The 18,910-nt window shown below is 40.7% G+C and overlaps 1 protein-coding gene across 2 annotated transcripts in view; it reads left to right on the plus strand.

The window, feature by feature from the left end:
• cdh24b (cadherin 24, type 2b) overlaps positions 1–18,910 on the plus strand; it is a 172,938-nt gene that overhangs the window by 72,784 nt on the left and 81,244 nt on the right. For both annotated transcript variants that reach the window (XM_084368131.1, XM_084368132.1), the window contains exons 3-4: positions 5,143–5,437; positions 18,281–18,400. In XM_084368131.1, the coding sequence (XP_084224257.1) occupies positions 5,143–5,437; positions 18,281–18,400 (415 nt within the window). The remainder of the gene's footprint in view (positions 1–5,142; positions 5,438–18,280; positions 18,401–18,910) is intronic.

The raw sequence follows: 18,910 nt of genomic DNA on the forward strand, positions 1-18,910 counted from the left end.
TGGGGATATTCTCACACCTGCCTGTGCGCCGTTGCAAACTCTCCCCTATGTGTTCGGAGAATTGAACCTCGCTGCCAATTGCAAGACTCAGCGGTGCAGCAGCACACCCATTTTTGTTTCACCTGAGCTGCCAGCCGATTTTCTACAGTTTGTCGTTTTTCCTGCTACTGTAACCTCACCTCCCTTCCAGTCTCACACAAACACATCAAGCAACCACGCACACAAACACCCGCTGAATTTTGTGAGGGGAAAACATCCACATTCATTAGGCTAATGCACAGCTGTGGAAAAAAAACACATTTTCGTGGTGTTTTCATGATTTATTGTGCGGCAGAAATGTGAAATTGTGTATATGGGATATTAGTTATTTAAGTGATTTAGAGGTTGGCAGAGAGTACTTTTCCTCCTCGCTTCATGATTTATGGTTATTGCAAAAATGTGAAATTGAGTATATGAGTATAAGCATATTACCTTATGATAATATAAGTAATTGAAGAGATTTAGGAGTCTGGGGAGGCTGGGTGTTGCATACACAACTGGCGCCAGGGAAAATGGAAATGGCAGCTTATCAAGCTGAAATCTCTCTCCAAGCAGAGGTGACACATCCGTAAATTTGGCTTTTGTGGCCAGTGGCTTCATATTGTTTGGCTCTTGATATATTTGATGGTATATCAGGGGGATATGAAATGCAGAACTTATGAGATGTCATATTATTCAAGTTAAGCGGATGTGAAATATGGTGATAGCTGCTTGTGTTAGAATATTGTTTGGATATTTTTGCACACTGACAGGTGGCTGAAAGATATTCCAATGCTGTGCCACCTCTGTAGCCATAAAACATCCATCGCCATTTTATCTGGTTAAGCGCATTTTCCTTATTATAATTTCCTATTAATCTTGGAGGAACAGATTAGGGTGAGAGGTCAGCCTTAAATGGATTTGGTTTCCTTAGGCTGGGCTCTCTTGCTGCAGAATGACTCTGAGCAGTGCTTTCAATCAGCGCTGCCACCACTCACTGTGGTAATGATGGCTGGGGCTTCATTAAGAAGCTCGTTAAGTCCCCTCGTTAAGCTGCCAGGCCGTTAAGACTTTGATTGTAAATGGTTCTTCGTTAAGGAGAGTGAAGAACCGGGCTCCCGTGGTGGTCCTGACCAGCCCGGTGTTTTGGTCAATTGGCCCCAGTTGGCCTCCATGGAAGATAGCAGATGAGAGCTGGCCTAATCATGCCGTCCATCATGGCGCAGAAAGCACAATATTTCAGAAAATGTAGTGTTTATTTTGATTTTTAACATTATAATACAACAATGCATACAGCAGTTTGTATACAGTTTTATATGATTCAGTTTTAACAGTTACTGCAAATCTTAAATAACTTATTTGAAACCTTGGACTGAAAGAATGACAGATATTTGAACTTTATGTCTGTCTGTCAATGCTTGTGCTCATATTTTCCTAATATTTAACAAAAGCATATTTCACTTATTTAAAACTTACAAACAGCTTACATGATTACATGTCCACATCCACCGCCCCCACAGCCAGTCTGCATTTAAAAAAAATCAATAGTCCTACAACAGACTCTACAATATCAAACTGCCAGAGGCGTCTACTCCGTGCAGCGGCAGGGCCAGCAGCAGAGTAACAGAAGTTAGACGGAGGATTTGTTGTCAAAGCAAAAAGCAAAAGAGCCTGTTTGGCAATATGTCAGACTTAAACGCAGTCATAATACAGAACCTGATAATGTTAATGAGAGAAAATGAGTTGTTACCTCATTGAGAAGTTGGACATGTGCATCCTCTTCATCTAACAGCTCCTTCTTGTTCAATACTCCCACAGACTGAATTAATCTACTCCCTGACATGCTTCAAACTGTAGTGCTGTCAACAATTGCAGAAAATGACCACTGCTTTGCTCTGCAGATGCATTTTTGAAATGCAATGTGTCAGCGGTGCTAACACATTGCATTTCCTGTGATGAGTCTACTTCAAAATAAAAGTCAGTTTTTATTTCAATTCCATATAAGGTCTAGTTTAAATTGATGTGAAAGGGAGAGGGGGGACTGGCAGTTTGAGCATTACACGAACAAAAAAGGCTGGAAATAACTTGTGGCAGGCAAACCTAGATTCTTCCCTTGATAGTGATATGTAAGGTGTGTTTTCTGTATTTTGTTTTTTGCCTCACTGGTACTTTCAGGCGGTCAAGCTCACACCATTTTATTTGCCCTGCACTGATTGCACACCATTTCCTTCTGTCATTTTGGCATAAAGGGAGATTGAAGCATCCACCAGTTTCACAGCTTCGTGTAGGCAGCCTGTGGGAGGTGCATGGGGAGGTCATTTGATTTATTTGACTATAACTATAGATGGTGCACTGACACATATTGGAGCTGGGCAGTGAGATCTGATTGAAGATTGATCCTTAGATCCACACTGGTGCCAGCGTATTAGTACAGACCGTCCTTAAATTATTATTTGAATTTATAATATCAAGCCATGTCACAGTTCTGGTTGGTGTTGTGTGGGGTTTAAAACAAAAGCAGGTCAAAAGTAAGGCTTACTTCAATAATATGTGTCCAGAACATACGGAATAGGCAGACAATAAATCCTTTTTACAGCGGACATTTTGTCAAAGCAGGAGAAGCACAGGTGTGACCAATAACGTTAACGAGAGCTCCATTCTATTAAATGTCCCAGGAAATAACCGAGCCCTAGTTCACCTAAATTGAATGCAGCTGTCATTAATGTTATAAATTCCACCTGGGCTTTTCCTGCTTTGACAAGTCAAACTATCATTAAAATCAGGCAGTGTTTTGGGGCAGGTAAATTTAGAGAGTGGCTGCTTTTGGTGAGTTAGGGGCACATGTGCAGACAGGTGCTCATTAAACGACTGAGGAAGTGGAGAGCCGCTGGACAGAAAGCTTGCGTCAGGGTCCGGATCGGACTTTTTTACAAAATGCATTTTGGCATGTAACAGGGAAAAATAGTACAGGTATGAATAATACAATAGCTGCTTCAGTGTCAGGGTTTTGGTATTGTGCATGATGGCTCAGTGTTACACTGTCATGGCTGACTGGGGCACTCTAATAAAGCACAGTCATTGTTAATGTCAGAAGTCACACCTGTGCTTTTCCTTCTATGACAAGTCAAAATGTCCGCTGTGGAAAAAAGCCTATTGACCAAGAGTGTTTGAACTGACAGGCATTAAAAATGGACAAAAAAGTGCAAAAATAAACTCTAAAGCTGCTGTTGCTATGAAAAGTCCATACTGACAAGTTATGTAATGACACATTCAAATTACTCGCTGCCTAAATCTATCTTTGGAGAGTCATCACAGTGGAAAAATATCAAAATGTCAACAAATTTCAAAGCACTTTTGCATTATAATTCAATTCAATGAACATTACTTGAAGACTGTTTTGCCTTTTTTTGGTCATTGTTCTTTACGGGAACTTGTAAATGAAGAGTCTTCAGGTGCTTTAAAAACAGAACTTATGGTTGGACAGCAGAGAGTGCTTTGAGATGTTTTTGTGGAGGCTTTTTTTAAAAACACAAGAATCCAAACTGACCACTGCCTACTTTATGAATGAGCAAACTATAAAATTTTCATAAGCTAATTTTAGAGTTTTTGAGACTTAAAGTTAAAGATTTCAGGTGAACTGTCACTTTAACACACGGTCGCATTAGTTATGGTCACAATACTACAGAAACAGAGCTAGCATGAACATGCTAAAGCTAGACGTGGCATAGCTGATCAAAGATAAACTCCTTCAGTTACATTACCGGACGCACTGACACAGAGTCGGACTTCAGAACAGCAGTAATGCTATTTCTAGTTTCCTGAGTGCAACCTGCTCTCACATAACACCCTCCATGTGGCTAAAGTGCTTTCAGATTTTCCAATTTGCATTGTCATTTAAATACAGGTTTCTTTTTGAAGGTGAAGTGTTGTTTAACTTTTGACGTCGCGCCAAATTGTTCACACAGTTTTAGCTCTCAACTTTCAGACGGTCTGAACTTATGATTGCTTTCTTAGCTATAAACAACCTTGTCAACATCCGAAATGATCGTTTACCCCCCGGAAAGCTGGCGTATCCATGCTATTTCCCCCCTTGAAAAATAGCGATCCTCAAAGTAAATGAACATTTCGATTCACAGTAACCATTCTCATTTCATTTTGCAAATGTGCTTAGCTGTTGCCACGCAACAATGCCTTCCTGAGCTAAACCCCCATCCCCTCCCCAGCTGCCTCTCTGCTCTTCTCTCTGTCTAAAGTCACAATGTCACACTTTCTTGCGAGTGGGGGGCTAATTTAGCACCCTTTTTTTTTTTTTTTAATCACAGTTGCTATTCAGTCCACGTAGGTGCAGGGTAATGAGATTGAATCTTGATGTGCTGGGCGCACCCCGCTGGCGTGACTCTCTTGGCGGGGATGGAGGACAGTATGGAGCCTTCCCTGATATTACCTCTCCCTGCATGAGAGGACGCTGGTCGCTCTGCTGCTCTGCCTTCCCGCCAGGCGCTGATCCAATAAAGCTCAACATAGGGCTGCGATCGATACAGCATGTCCCCCTGCCATGCACCCCTCCACCCTCCTTCATACACACCTATTAGTTAGGGAATAATTGATTGGTCTACTGTTCATTATTCCTGTGATTTGGTGCTTTCATTAAATAGCCAGGACACTGCATGTGCACGGACTAGTAAACTCTTGCCGTCCACAGCTGCCGGGAAGTGAAAAGAGGCTTTAAGAGTGAGCAGGAGAGTATGTGTTCTGGGGATCATTGAGATTAAGGAGATCCTGGTTCATAACTGCTCATACTGCAGGAAGACAGAGTTGAGATAGTACAATGGGAGGAAAGTGTGTGTGTGAGAGAGGGAGGTATTGAGACTACTTCTTTTGTCTGCCTCCTCTTAAATTCATTATGGCCTGGAGGCATGCAGGGGATAATCTGCTTGTTTTGTCTTCACCGCCTGTCCCAAAAAAACAAACTTAATTTTTAACTGGTGTTTACTCTTGTCTTTCTTTCTGTTCCTGTCTGTCCTTACCTCCCACTTCCTTCTAATTTCTGTTTCCCACCTTTTCTGTCTTCCTTTTTTTTTTCTCCTCTTACTTTTCCCCTGATCCCCATCCTCTCTCACCTAGCTCCACACCGACATGGACAGAAATGATGGACGTACTAAATATGTCCTGCGAGGCGAGGGGGCGGGCTCGGTCTTCGTGATAGACGAGAAGACGGGGAACATCCACGTCACCAAGCCACTGGACCGTGAGGAGAAGGACGAGTACCGTCTCATAGCCACGGCCACCGACAGGCAGACGGACCGTGCCCTGGAGCCCTCGTCACAGTTCATAATTCGTGTGCAGGACATCAACGACAACCCGCCTATCTTTGACGAAGGCCCCTACAGCGCCACCGTGCCTGAGATGGCAAACATAGGTACTGGGAATAGGGTGGGCAGTGGGAGGGTGGGTTTATAGAGCACGAGGAAGAGGAGGAGAAAGACTGTTCAGTATCAAATACATTAATTGAAAAATCTGAAGTAATTAATCATATGAGTAAAGTGAAAAATGGGAATGACCAATAGAAATTAATACATTCAACTTAGAAGTTAAAACTTTGATTTATCTCAACTCGCTATTGTGAAAAGCTCTTTATAATTAAATGCTAATTATTTTATTTCATTCTATTATCATTTATTTCACAAGGTCTTTCTTTTAAAGTCTGTTGTTATTTAATTCTGGTATTTTTCCCAGCTGCACTCTTATTTTATAATACCACTTTTTACTGAAGTAAGTTGTCATCAGCCAACATGTCACCAACTCTTCCCAGCTAGCTCTCGGAAGCTGGAGAAACCTAATGAAGGCTGCAGCTGTTACACGGTGCCTACAATACAATACAATAACCAAACTTTTCTTTTATTCAGCTTAACAAGGCTACACATGGCACTAAACAGCTAACTAGTTTGGTTGGGCCAGGATTTTTTATTCAGTTAAGTAGGCTATGAAGCCAGCGTTAGCAACAGCAGCTAACTGATTAGAGATTCCAACTTAACTGTTTACATGGACACTAAAAAACGCAATCTGAATAGATGTGTTTACATGGCCCAAATCACTGAATCAGAATATAGCCTAACTTTTTTGACACACACAAAGTGGTTCCACCTGCTGTGAAGCATCTAATCTAGCTGATGTTGTGACGTTAGCATTAGCTGTCAAGATTGAACTTACCAGTAATGCTGCTGTCAACGAGAAGGAACAAGAGCCTAAGACAAGTTATCCTCAAACCCCACATCCACACTGTAGCAGATCATATTTGCCAATCGTCGCTCTCCCATTAGATCATATGTAAGTCAGTCTGGGTCGGACATATCTTTGACTTTGAGCCTTGTAATGTAAGTAGCCTGCTTTCAAACTTCTCCAGCGGTTCTTGATTTGGTCACTGGTTTGGTGGATTCCGGCTTTGTTCATCTTTTCGAACACTTATTTGTAAAACATAATTAACAACATAATTTCAAGCCTTTCTATCATCTAGGTGTCCAACAATCTTTAACTTCCTTTAGGACCTCCAACAAATGAGTTCTATTGACCACAGACCAGTTTTTGCTCCTGCTATGTTTTTGTGCCTCCATCAACATCACCTATGATGTTACCCCCACGTGGGTCAAGCATGTGCAGAAAGAATATATTTATTCCAACCAGAGTAAAAGATCGTAATACGCGTTTACATGGTTAATATATTCCTATTGATCTGAATATCAAAGGTTTACACCACCCCGGACAATCTGATTGAAAATTCATTCAGATGGGGCCAGATCAGATCTGTCTCTTCCTGTTGAGGTGTTTACATGAGGCATTTTTATTCTGATTGGGTGTTTATTCTGATTATCAGATGAATATTAGGGTCCATTGAAAAGTAGCTATTGTGATTCTGAAGATGTTCCCAGAGATGGACACACAACTGTAAGGAGCGATTTTGGACACAGCCAAATTGTCGTTGCCAACATGGGTTTAATAGCAGCTGTTTAGCCCACTGCGGGGACGGAGGCCACATGTGAATTGCTGAAAGCTATGAGGGTAAACACTGCTGACACTGGCAAGAAAAGTGACACCATGAAAGAAAAGTGTCATTGAGTAAAATATGCCATCATGAAATAAAAAAACATCATTTTAAGAAGAACATGTTTTGAATAGTAATGAACTGAATAATTTCATAATAACTAATTGAGTTTTAAAAATGTATTAAATTATTTAACATGGTATCAGTGGACTATGTCTTATTTACTCATTCAATATTGAACACCTTGGTGCTCGATGGTAGAGAACTTTTAGCTTTTGATATGTTTCTAATTCCTGTGTCCTTTTAGCCACCAAAAAATGAATTCTTGTACATAAACTAGTTTAACCTCCAAGGAAAGCTGCTTAAAGCTGTCCCATAATATGATCATCTGAACTTACTGCTGTGATCTGACTTGCTTAGTCGTCTACAGAAACCCAATTTGTTTGCTATTACAATGCCATCTGCCATCCAGGCAGCAGTGAAAAGTCATAATGGAAAGATGATTACATTTAATCTTTAGACCAGAAGACAACACAGAGGTACTGTTATTATAGTTTGACCAGGTACCCTTTGTACAAAGCTGAACATGAGGTAACAAAATTACAATCCCGGATTTGGTGAGGCTTCCCGGCTGCTCATTTGACTGACACACCGAACTCAGCCTGGAGTCTTTGTGTCATGTCACACACATTTCTTTATCCCATCCTTCATGTCCTTTCTCCACTGTGATTGAGTAATGAGAGCAGAGATAATAAAAAATAATCTTAATAGCTTGGATAAGACTTTACTTTGATTGAGAGGGTTATTGGAGTCACGTTCTGTATACGAAGTAAGGCTGTAGCATTTTATTGGTTCGGTGTTCAATCAGAATAAAACACCAACCAGTCACTGCTGTCAAGCTCCAACATGATGGATGTCCCTCTTGACCACAGCTAGACAGTGTGTTTTATTATTTCTATCTCAGAGGGATGGACTGTCTGAAGGTATTTTATTCAACAGATTTGAATAGGTAGACTGCACAGCCTGCACAGAAAAACCTCCCTTACACTGTGAGGAATGTGAAAAACACAAAATATAAATTATTGGCAGGTCAATTAAACCAGTAATGGACTCATTGGAGATTTAAAACCTCCATTATATGAACTGGAATATAAACAACTAGTATAACAGGCACTTAAAGTGGGACATGAATTAATATTTGACATACAATGAGCATGTTAATGCAGTCATAGATGTCTTCAGCATGAGGTTTTGATACTAAAGCACTGTCATAGCATTATGTCTGTTAAGAGTCCATTCACAGTATGTTACCATTGTGCACAGTCTTTTAGCCTTCACCAGAATGAACCCTTACAGTAAATTGCTGTTTTATGTTGAGAAAACCTGCTTCATTTCAGTAGGTGCAATACAAAAGTTTCAATAGATGAACCTCAGAGTACCAAGTTAAGTGAGTGAGGGTTTATTTATGAGTCTGAATAAGACATCTAAGATCAGAACGACCACGCAGAGCTTTCTGCAGCTGATTCAAAGAATTGCTCAATTTTGATTGACTGTAATCCAAAGTTGTTGGTTTTTATCGTATCACCACACAAAATGATTCCAATCATCTGTCCAGTACCAAATTAGAGTAAATGGAAACGTCTGAGTTGTTCAATTGTTTCTTAATAAATGTACACACACACAAGTATTTATGTGATTCATTTCACATTCAAAGCTAATTAGGCCCTGAAAATATATTATTTTCTAAATCAACTTTTCACAATGAGTGATTGGATCCTACATAAATACAATATTTTCTGCCAAAGTTTTTACCAGTTGTAGTCATTTGATATGACAGATGTCTATATTTTTTTCACCTGTTTGAAATGGGTGGTGCCAAGTAGGAACATAATGATGTCACATACGTCTGTGCACCAATCCGGATTGAGCAACATTTGAAAGTGAACCTGACGACAGTTGGTGGGTTGTTTGCTTTGTGTCAGTCAAATCTGATCAGACCACACCCACACAATCCTGATGAAAGAGAAGTTTTGTTTGTTAACTAAGATAAATAATGAGTACGCAAAGACATTTTTTTAACTCTAGTGTTGCTCATTTAGTCATCAATATTTAAAGGTGTTATTGATAACATTCAGCTACTAAATGTGACATTTCATCCCCCCTTCCATTGAGTTCACGTTCAAATCATCCTCCCCCTCAAGTGCTTGCCAGTTTGTGTACTAGGTAACGTTGCTCATGCTAACTAACGTTGCTAACGCTACCTAGCAAATGTTGACATTGCTAACGCTAGGTAGCGAGCGTTTGGGCAGTACTCAGCCATTCTTATGGGTTTTTTTGTCTGTCAGAATTCTTACACAGACATAAACAAAACAATCATTTTGGACCCAACAAACATTTAAATGTATTGATTCACAATCATAATAATGTTTTTAAAGAAAAGAGATCCTTTTATTCCGCACCTCTCTTCAAGCTCTGTAGATGTATTATTTTAAAAAAATCATCTTTTGAAGAAAAAACAACTTTGACTGTTATAAGAAATGATAGCATCAAGAACAATTTCATCAACAGCAGTTGTAGTTAAGGTTCAGTAAAACACACACAAGATCTGTAACATTAAATGTTCGCCATTCAGACCGTGATCCATTCAGTACATTCAGTTCAGTTTTATAAAAGCAGTCTTGACAGCTTCATTTTATTGAGCCGAACTAATATTGTATTCAAAACAAGCAACACCTTATGCCTCAAGCGATTGCCAAATTAAAGCACTTAATATACTTGAAATATAATTAAGTAAAAACAGAGATTAACCTGTTCCAGCTCTAATGAATGAACAAGTCAATGATGCACATCCATATGATATGTTAATAGAAGAGGCATATGCTGTGCTTCTCTTTAGGCTCGTACACTTTTGCAAAGGCACTCTGAGATCCCCTCTGAAAACATTTGCTAATGTTAGAAATCTGGTGACCTGGCTGGCAGGTGCGAGAGGGAGGAAAGTAAAATATTCCCCTCTGCATAGTTTCAACATAGCTTTGTGTCCATGTAGCACAAGTCAGAATACGATCCTCTGGGGATTCCTCAGTGCCCTTTTCAGATTGTAGCACCTAGACATAGTTTCTAAAGGGCCTTTCAGTGCACTTGCGAGCTAAAAGCGGCACAAAGTGAAGGACATTTGCACTGCTGTAGTTACTTTATATGTAGGCCACATTCTTTACCTCCTTTTACCTTTAACAGCCTCCAGTCCCCAAAATAATTATGTAATGTTGAGTCCGATGTAGATGTATGACGGTGAACCAACTTTGACATAAAGTGTTTTGTATCTAAAGCACATGAAAAATGACACGCACATGACATGAATGACACTTTGCAATGAGCATTTTTCCTTTAGACAGACATTTAAAAAAAAAAAAAAAGCTATGGTCACCGTTAAAGAGATGTTCAAAAGTGGTTGAAAAGAGTATTTGAGGACGTTGAATAAATTCACATTCAGAATATATTTCACCAGGTTTTGCAATACTTCCTTTCAGCTGAGAAATGTAAATTCCTCTTTGTCAGGCTCCAAAATGACAACTTGCACATTGTAGAGAATGAAAAATGTGTCTATTGGAAATTCTGCAATAACTTATTTTACTGCTGGAATCAAACCACCAACCCTCTGAATAGTAAACGGCCATTTTACCCCCAGGGGTACAACTGCACCATGTTCTCTCATGGCATGAAGCCTCCTATTTAACTCATCTCTTGTGCAACTTGCTCCACAAGTCCTGATTCTGAGTAGTCACATCTGTAAAAGTACTTGAAATGAGCTTTGCTGCGGTAAGCGCAATGTCTTATTTTACATTAATGTAATTCACAGGACGGCCATTTTTCCTCTGACTTACCGCTCAGATTGGGAAGCTCAAATTTCGTACCACTGTGTTCCAGGTTGCAAGTCATATAAAAGTAGGGAATCTGACAAATTGTTGTTATTAGTGAGCGGTCAGGCCATATTTCAATGTAAATCAACATATTTGATAACCCACTAGCTTCCATCAGACAACAGCTAACGTTAGCGTGCAACCACTTTCTAGCTAAAATTACAGTTTGATAGTGTTGTACGATATGCAAGGAAAGGTGTAAATGATTTCTAATATATCAACACACATCTTGGATGCATTTATTTTTGCCTGGAAATAAAACACACTGGATGTCATCAAACATAGTGTTAGCTAGGAAGTGAGCGAATGCTAATGTTATCAAGCTAACTGGTATCAAATATGTTGTCTTACCTCAAAATCTGGCCTGATGTCCCTTCAGATTTTCACCATCCATCATCCTTTTTCTTTAATGATAATAATTTGTCATTGCGTTTGTGACTTGAAACCTGAAACACAGCAGCTTAACATCGTCCCAGCTTTCGAGCTTCCCACCCAGAGCCTGACATTGGAGGAAAATGGCCGCCATTTTAATATGGTCTGTTATGATGTTCTGGAAACTTCCTGTTGGCAACTCACAGCCTTTATAGTTTCATGTTTAAGACACGTTACATTTAACATTAAATGTGTTAAAAGTGCGATATGACTTTGGAGAAATACCTTAATTCTGATCAGTATTGTCTCTCTTTTAACCTACCACTGGACAAATTAATAAAAAAGGTTACACAAATTTTTATTTTATGACACGTCCATGTTGTAACCACATTTTAGCCAGTTGAAAAGATGGCAATAAGATGTTCAGACAGAATATTACACAGTTTTCAGCTAAGTAAATGTTGAAATCCTGCTCGGTGCCCACCAGGATCTTACAACATACACGCCTTTCAGTAGAAGTTTTATACGAGTACTCAAATGCACTTGGTCTCCACTTTTTGTGAGGAGCAGGCAGGTCAGGTGGTGCTGTTCAATTTTATTACTTTTGGCATGAAATTGCATCTCTGTTTTCGCCTCAGACCAGACGGAGAAAATTTCATGGCTCGCGTTGGCGGATATGTGCGCGCAGACCTCTCCAAAAAATCCCCAAATCAAATGCAAATGGGACCGGAATGTAAGTGCAATGCAGACAGAATGTGTAATTGGTTCGATTAATGGATAATTTTGAATAATACTGTCACCACCGCTGCTTCTGACGCATGAAGGTTTTTCCTTTTTGTTGGTTAAATACCGGCAGCCATCATTCAGCAGCAGGAATGTTACAGCACATACGTTCCATCTGCAGTCTCTGATTGAAGAGATGTAATGTAATTACATAAATACAATGTAATTATGCACAGGTCAAACAGTGTGGGTTATAATGATGATACTGTGGTTATTATTATTATGGGGAGCTTCCAAGTTATGTAATCATGTAAGTGGCTTAAACAGGCTATTGTTTTTATCTTGGTATTTGCAGTCGTGGCTCGATTGTGTGAACTTACAGAATACAATATATTTAATCATTTGAGCATACAAAAATATAAGCTTTGGAACAGTACAAATAGAGACAGCTTGCATTGTGCAACATGAAAAGAAGACATAATCTGCCTATTAGGGATGCTGTCTATTCATATTCGAGGCGTGCGTACTGTGTTGCTGCTTTGGGACTCTGCTCTTTCCAGAGAAGAGCAGTCTTCTACAGGCCTGTACGGTCCTCTCGCCTCATTAGGAAAATGTCTGCTTGTAAAGGGGATAAGAAGGCTGACGGGTACAGCCATAACTGAAAACTGCCTGTGAATAATCTATTCCACCAACTAATTACGTATTCATCCTGCTTCAATCTCCTTTCCATATTGCCAAAAATTTGCCGGTCACACCCACCTGTGCTTGCACCCGATGTCAGGAAAGAGAGAGCCTCCGGTTAGTGAGGCAATACACTGTGAAATTCAGAAAAGGTGGATTCTTCAAATAAATTCATCCAACACAAAAATTATGGTGGAAAAGAAAAGTGGGTTTCTGGGGCGAAACAGCTTGAAATCCATCAAAAGTCGACCCTGTTTACCACCTCAGCTGGTAGAACATCAAAATCTACAGTATATCTGAGAGAGCGGTTACGAATAAAGAAATGTAAACGCTGTCCTGTTTCGTGTTGACATTGATGAATGGCGGCGTCTGTGTAACACACAGCGTCTACCCCGCAAAGACTCAATACTGTTTATCAGCTAAGTTAATGAGAACAGTGTGGCGTCATTGTTGGAAAGCAGAAGAGTGAGATGAGCCAGAGTGAGGTGTGGGTGTTATTTCACACAAATATGAGCAATGATCCCTTTTTCAAATTAAACAAGAAATTAAAGAGGATTATAAAATTATCTGCCACTTTTGAAAGAACCCCTGTTCATTCCATTCACACCTGAAAAGCCATGACCGAGTGCATGTCACAGCCACAGTGACCCGATGATATTTCTCTGACTGGAGAAAGATAGTGCACAATGTGACAGGAGTGCTCGGAATAGGAATGAAATAAGAGGTAAGAGCAGAGATGGGGAGGGCGGTTTTTGCACTCACATTGCAGTGAGATGTTGGAGTGACAATAACCATCTGAGATTGAAAGTCAGAGCATGGCTACAGAGAGCCTGTAGGAAACAGTTTGTATGTACAAAAAGTACTCTAATCTCCATTTAAAGTCCGCTCTGCCCCTTCAAAATGGGGTTCTAGTCTGAGGAGCACTCTTGCCTTTTATAAGCAAGGAGAATTGCTTTGAGGAAGACATTCGAATTTGCCTGAAAAAAAGGGTATTATTTTAAATAATTCACCCCTAAACTGGTTAGTTCAGAAAGGTTCAGCAAATTTGGCCCGGGGTCCTTGCCATCTGCCTCTTAAAGATTTTTTTTCCAAACATCACGGTCCCTCTTGTACCGAATTGTTTAATTCAGATTAGAATAATGACCCTGGCAGCAGCCTGCAGGGGCAGCGCCCGAGGAGAGTGGGTGATGGAGACGAGCACTATTTAGTAATCCTATCAGCTGCGTTATGAGCGTCTGCTCCTTGCAGCAGCTCAGTCTTCAGATTGAGTTGTTCAGTCAATCATGGATTCAATATTTACTTGACGATTCAATATTTACCAAGGCGCTTTGCCGCATGCGTGACTGAGGCGATAGTGCTGCTGTGAGGATCCTATCAAAGACTCGTTACATGAGACATTTAAGGACGAGGGTGGAGGGAGAAGGGGGTGGTTAGGGTGGGGGTGGCGGAGGGGTGTCATCTATGGCAATGAGACACTGATGCAAGGTGTGCTGGAACTGAGCCAGTTCCCCTCTTCAGATTTGTGTCTGCAGAGTGTTTTGTGTTGGTTTCACTCGACTGGGTGTAAACATCTTACCAGATGTGTATCTGCAGGCTGGCAGAATGACTCACATTTAAAGTTTAACCTTGAGTATGAGTATTAAAGTGCTGTATATGTATACACTGAAAGCATATATGTAGTTTTTATATAGAGTAAGGCTTGGATTCCTTTTCACCAGAGGACAGATGTCTGATGGTAAGAACATGCGTTCCAGATGGATGAGTTGTAGTGTGAATATTTGATCCTTGTGGAGTGTGACTGGCTGTATAGCACGGCTGACAGGCTGCATACCAATGGGCTTGCCTCCGCCTTACACTTGTTGCATCAACCTCAGAGGCAAAGCGTTTGATCCCAACGTGTGATTAGTTTTTACTGCTGTCAGAAGAAACATTTCTCTTTACTTATCTACTTATGTCCCCCTGCTCGTATCTATAATATCTATAGTGAAAAAAGCCCTAAACATAAAGGGATTCAATAGCAGACCCTTTGTAGTCCGTGTCAGTCTGTGAGTGGAGCGCTTTGAAATAAAAACAGAAAGTGTAGATAGTGCTATATTAGTTTTTTTTCCCCAGCTGCTGGGGCAAGTGTGAAATGGAGAACGAAATGAAAACTGAGCGTGGATTTAAAAAAATGCCAAAACATCTGATAAAATATATAAAAAACAAGGTGTCTACTTTCCTCTCCACTTAGTCTCTGTCTCTTACTCTGCCTCAGTTCCATATACGAATCTCATGCTGTCATAGTGAACTGCTTTTTGCAATCCGTAAACATGAAATCAAAGTGCTTTAACGCGAAATGATGCCTCGCATGCAGCGACGGACATCATTCACCGAGGCTGCTAATTAAACTTCACACGGAGATTTAAGATTCAGTTTTGATCCAGTTCTTCGTGTCGTATTTTTCTAAGATCTTCTCACAACCGTCCATAATGAGTGATTTTCTTTTAATTTGCAGCTGGGAGCAGATCTTTCATTTACTTTGGGCATTGCATGTCGTCACGTACATGCACAGCACACTTAGAAATCAAACATTTGCTGGAATGCATGCCAACCTTTGCGCAAAACTCAAATGGATCTTATTCTTGCAGGTTCGACAATCATTCCTTTTGTTTATTGTCACATTGGACTCACAGAGGTAATCGTTCAGAATCCGAAGGCAAATCAGAAGGCAAAACATATTTGGCAGAGAAAATTGTGTCGAACCGTAAAGTTATTTTCCAAAATGATCTTTTGATAACATCCAGCTTACAAACTGATTCTCTGCTTCAACTTTAACATAAACAATTTTTTATTGTGTGCATTCACAATTTTTATATATAGTGAAGGTTTGTTACCAACATTATAGAGTATATTGTAGTATTATTATGTTGGTTTTACCTGCAATTAAATGAGTTTAATTGAATAAAGTCTAAATTGGCTTGTTTACAGCATGTCTGGTCAACTAACTGCTTGTATTGAAAAAATGTAATGTATTACTCTGCAACCCCACTTGAGATGCATTGTCACGTTACTGCAGTTTAACTATAAAACACCAAACCTTATGCCCAAATATCCTATCCCTCCCTTGCACAAGACCATTCTTGTATTCTTAACCCTAACCCAAATACCATTAGACAACGATGACAGAGTTGAAAGAAGAAAAACAAACATGTTAAATGGCTTACGAACTGCATTTAACAGGCCAAACACACTCAGACAAGCCCTCTCAAGTTGCTCTCTCGACAAACCGTGGACTTATAGCAGACTAGTCCAACTCATTTGACTTCTTTATCACTGAAGCAGTAGTTATATCTCATGAGGAGTCTCTCAAAGTGTCTGTTCCTCCTCAGAGTGTCTGACTGCCCTGAAGAGCCTCTCCACTGGCGCACTAGTGGACGGCTTCACTGTGTTGAATTTAATGGGCATCGGAAGAAGTCAGGAGATTGTTAGGCAAGCGTGCATAAAAAAGGCTCATTTGGTCATTTATTTTGCTCATTATGCAGATAATTGAAGAACTTACAGCAAGTAACAACTTTTGATTAATAACTGTAATGTGATTACTGAATTTAGGAACAGTGACGCCTCACATGTGTCTGTAAAATGTGTTACAGACAAATGTAACACTGGAGCTAGTGTGAAGCTAGTTTGAACTACTTGACACAAAATCATGCAAATGAGTCCAGTGGTTCCCAGTCAGAGGGTCACAATTTTATATTCATTTCTTAGAACTATTTTGTAATCTTTGGTTTTTGGAAATATCGGAACATTTCACCTCTTTGGTAGAATTTAAATGAAACCATCTGAAAAGTCTTGAGAGTTAAAATCATAATCTGAAATGTACCCGGCAAATATGACAAGTTGAGTAGAAGTAGCAGAAAATGGAAAATTCTGTAAAGTACAAACCTCCCAAAATATATGATCCAATCAATTCTGATCACTGATGGGTACAGCTACAAATATCAGACTCTAGGTTTAATAAACCACAATGATCCTTTAAAGCAGCTGCAAGGAACTTTCATTTTTTTTTATTTGGCGACCCCTGTGGACAAAAGCAGTATGACACCACTGCCTTGTGTCCTCAAGATCTCGACCTGACTAGAACATTAGTGAGCGCGCTAGTGATGTTATGTTATTAGCCGGTTGTTCTGCTGCTGTCTGAGGCAATACGCTTCTTCTCTCCTCATCTGACTCTTCAATGCATCATCAGGACTGCGCCAAAAATATTGTTGAATTAATGACTTGTCCGACCCGGTATAATAACTACAATAACTATATATACATATCCAGTCTTATTGCTGATGGTCTTGTTTGCTTGTGTAGGTCATATAGAGGCATCAGTGTTAAATTGAGACGGTTTCATAACCAGTTAAATGTTCCTTGTAGTACATTTAATTTTGTCACTCCACTGTGAACACACAACAGACTCAAAACCTGCTTACAATTAGTACGTAGTCTGGAAGCTTTCTCTCTCTCACACATGCACGCACACACGCACGCACGCACACACACACACACACACACACACACACACACACACACACACACACACACACACACACACACACACACACACACACACACTCTCTCTCTCTCTCTCTCTCTCTCTCTCTCTCTCGCTCTCCAATCTTTACAGAATTAACAGCTACCATCTGTCAATAACCCCTCGGATTCTTAACTACCTGTAGGGGATCACAAAGCAGAGAATCTCAAGCCCCATTCCCCACTTTCACACACCGCACACACACAGCCAAACACACACTCCACCTATCTTTCCTATAGTGATACTGTCATGGCTTTGATCAGAAATAAAGTAGCATCTGCTCCCATAAATCCCCCTTCTTCCGTCTATCTTGTCTGGCTCAAGTCCCACTGGGAATAGTCGCTCTACCTGCATGTTTGTTTAAATGTAGAAATATATGATTAACTCTACATATGAAATGATATGAAATGTGTTTACTGTATTTCATACATTTCCATTTTTTGCCAACAATTGCAAAAAAAAAATCCCCGCCAAATTGACACTCCACGAGGCATAGAGAGCAGATTTAAGGCAGCGAGAGGGAGACGGAGGCCGTCGAAGAGACAGACGGTCCGATTGAGGGAAGGGAGCTGAGGGGAATTGGAGACGGAGATGAAGAGAAATGAAGTGAGACAGAGGGAATCGAGGGGGGGGAGAAAGGGAAGGTGAGCGGCAGTATAGAGGAAGGAGAGGGTGCACGAGGGAGGGAGGGAGGGAGGGAGGGGTGAAAAAAGTATTTGTCACACTGCCATCGGAAGCAGATTGAAAAAGAAGAAGTGTGAGAGGAGAGTGGAGGTTGACTTGATATAAAGCTCTTAAAGTGCTCCTGTATCCTGTCCACTTAGCTCCAGCTTGTACTTGTTTTCACTCCGTCTTTCTCTTTTTCTTTCTTTCTCTTTCGCCTCCTCTCTCGCACCTCTTTCCTTCCCTCGTCTGATCCCACCTTTCCTTACTCTTTATTTCCTTCCTTCCCTTCCTCTCTCCTCCCTACAGGCACGTCTATAATCCAGGTGACAGCGACAGATGCTGATGACCCGACTTATGGGAACAGCGCCAAGCTAGTGTACACACTGGTGCAGGGCCAACAGTACTTCTCCGTCGATCCCCAGACAGGTGAGTGTGTTTATATTTCTGTGTATGTGTGTGTCCCCATCATGGCGCGCATGGGCGGAGGAATGTAAAGGATGCACAGATGTGGGAAAGCTAACGCACACACGCGCGGCGCGCAAAGCAAATATGCTCAAGATGTTGAAGTGCAAACACAAATAGAGTGTGAGCAAACAAGTGAATTTAGTCGTGGCTGGTGAACACACACACACACGGTGATGAACGGAGTGGACAGAGCACACACACACATGCAGGTGGGCGTCGGCGTGCAAACCACAGGTGGAACTGAGCAGATGCATGCACAAACAGAGGAACACACTCATCTCTCTCCCCTCACACACACGTACCTTCCCCCTGTGCATCCCTCATTCTCTTGTCACACTTAGTCATCCGTCTTTCTTGCTTCCCTTTTTCCCTCTTGTGCCCCCTCACACACCCTCCTCTCAAAACCCACCGCAACACATACTGTACGTACTCGCTCACTGTAGGTGCACACACACACACACACACACACAC

Source organism: Pagrus pagrus, assembly GCF_965226575.1.
Source record: "Pagrus pagrus genome assembly, chromosome: 12".
Lineage (NCBI taxonomy): Eukaryota > Metazoa > Chordata > Actinopteri > Spariformes > Sparidae > Pagrus > Pagrus pagrus.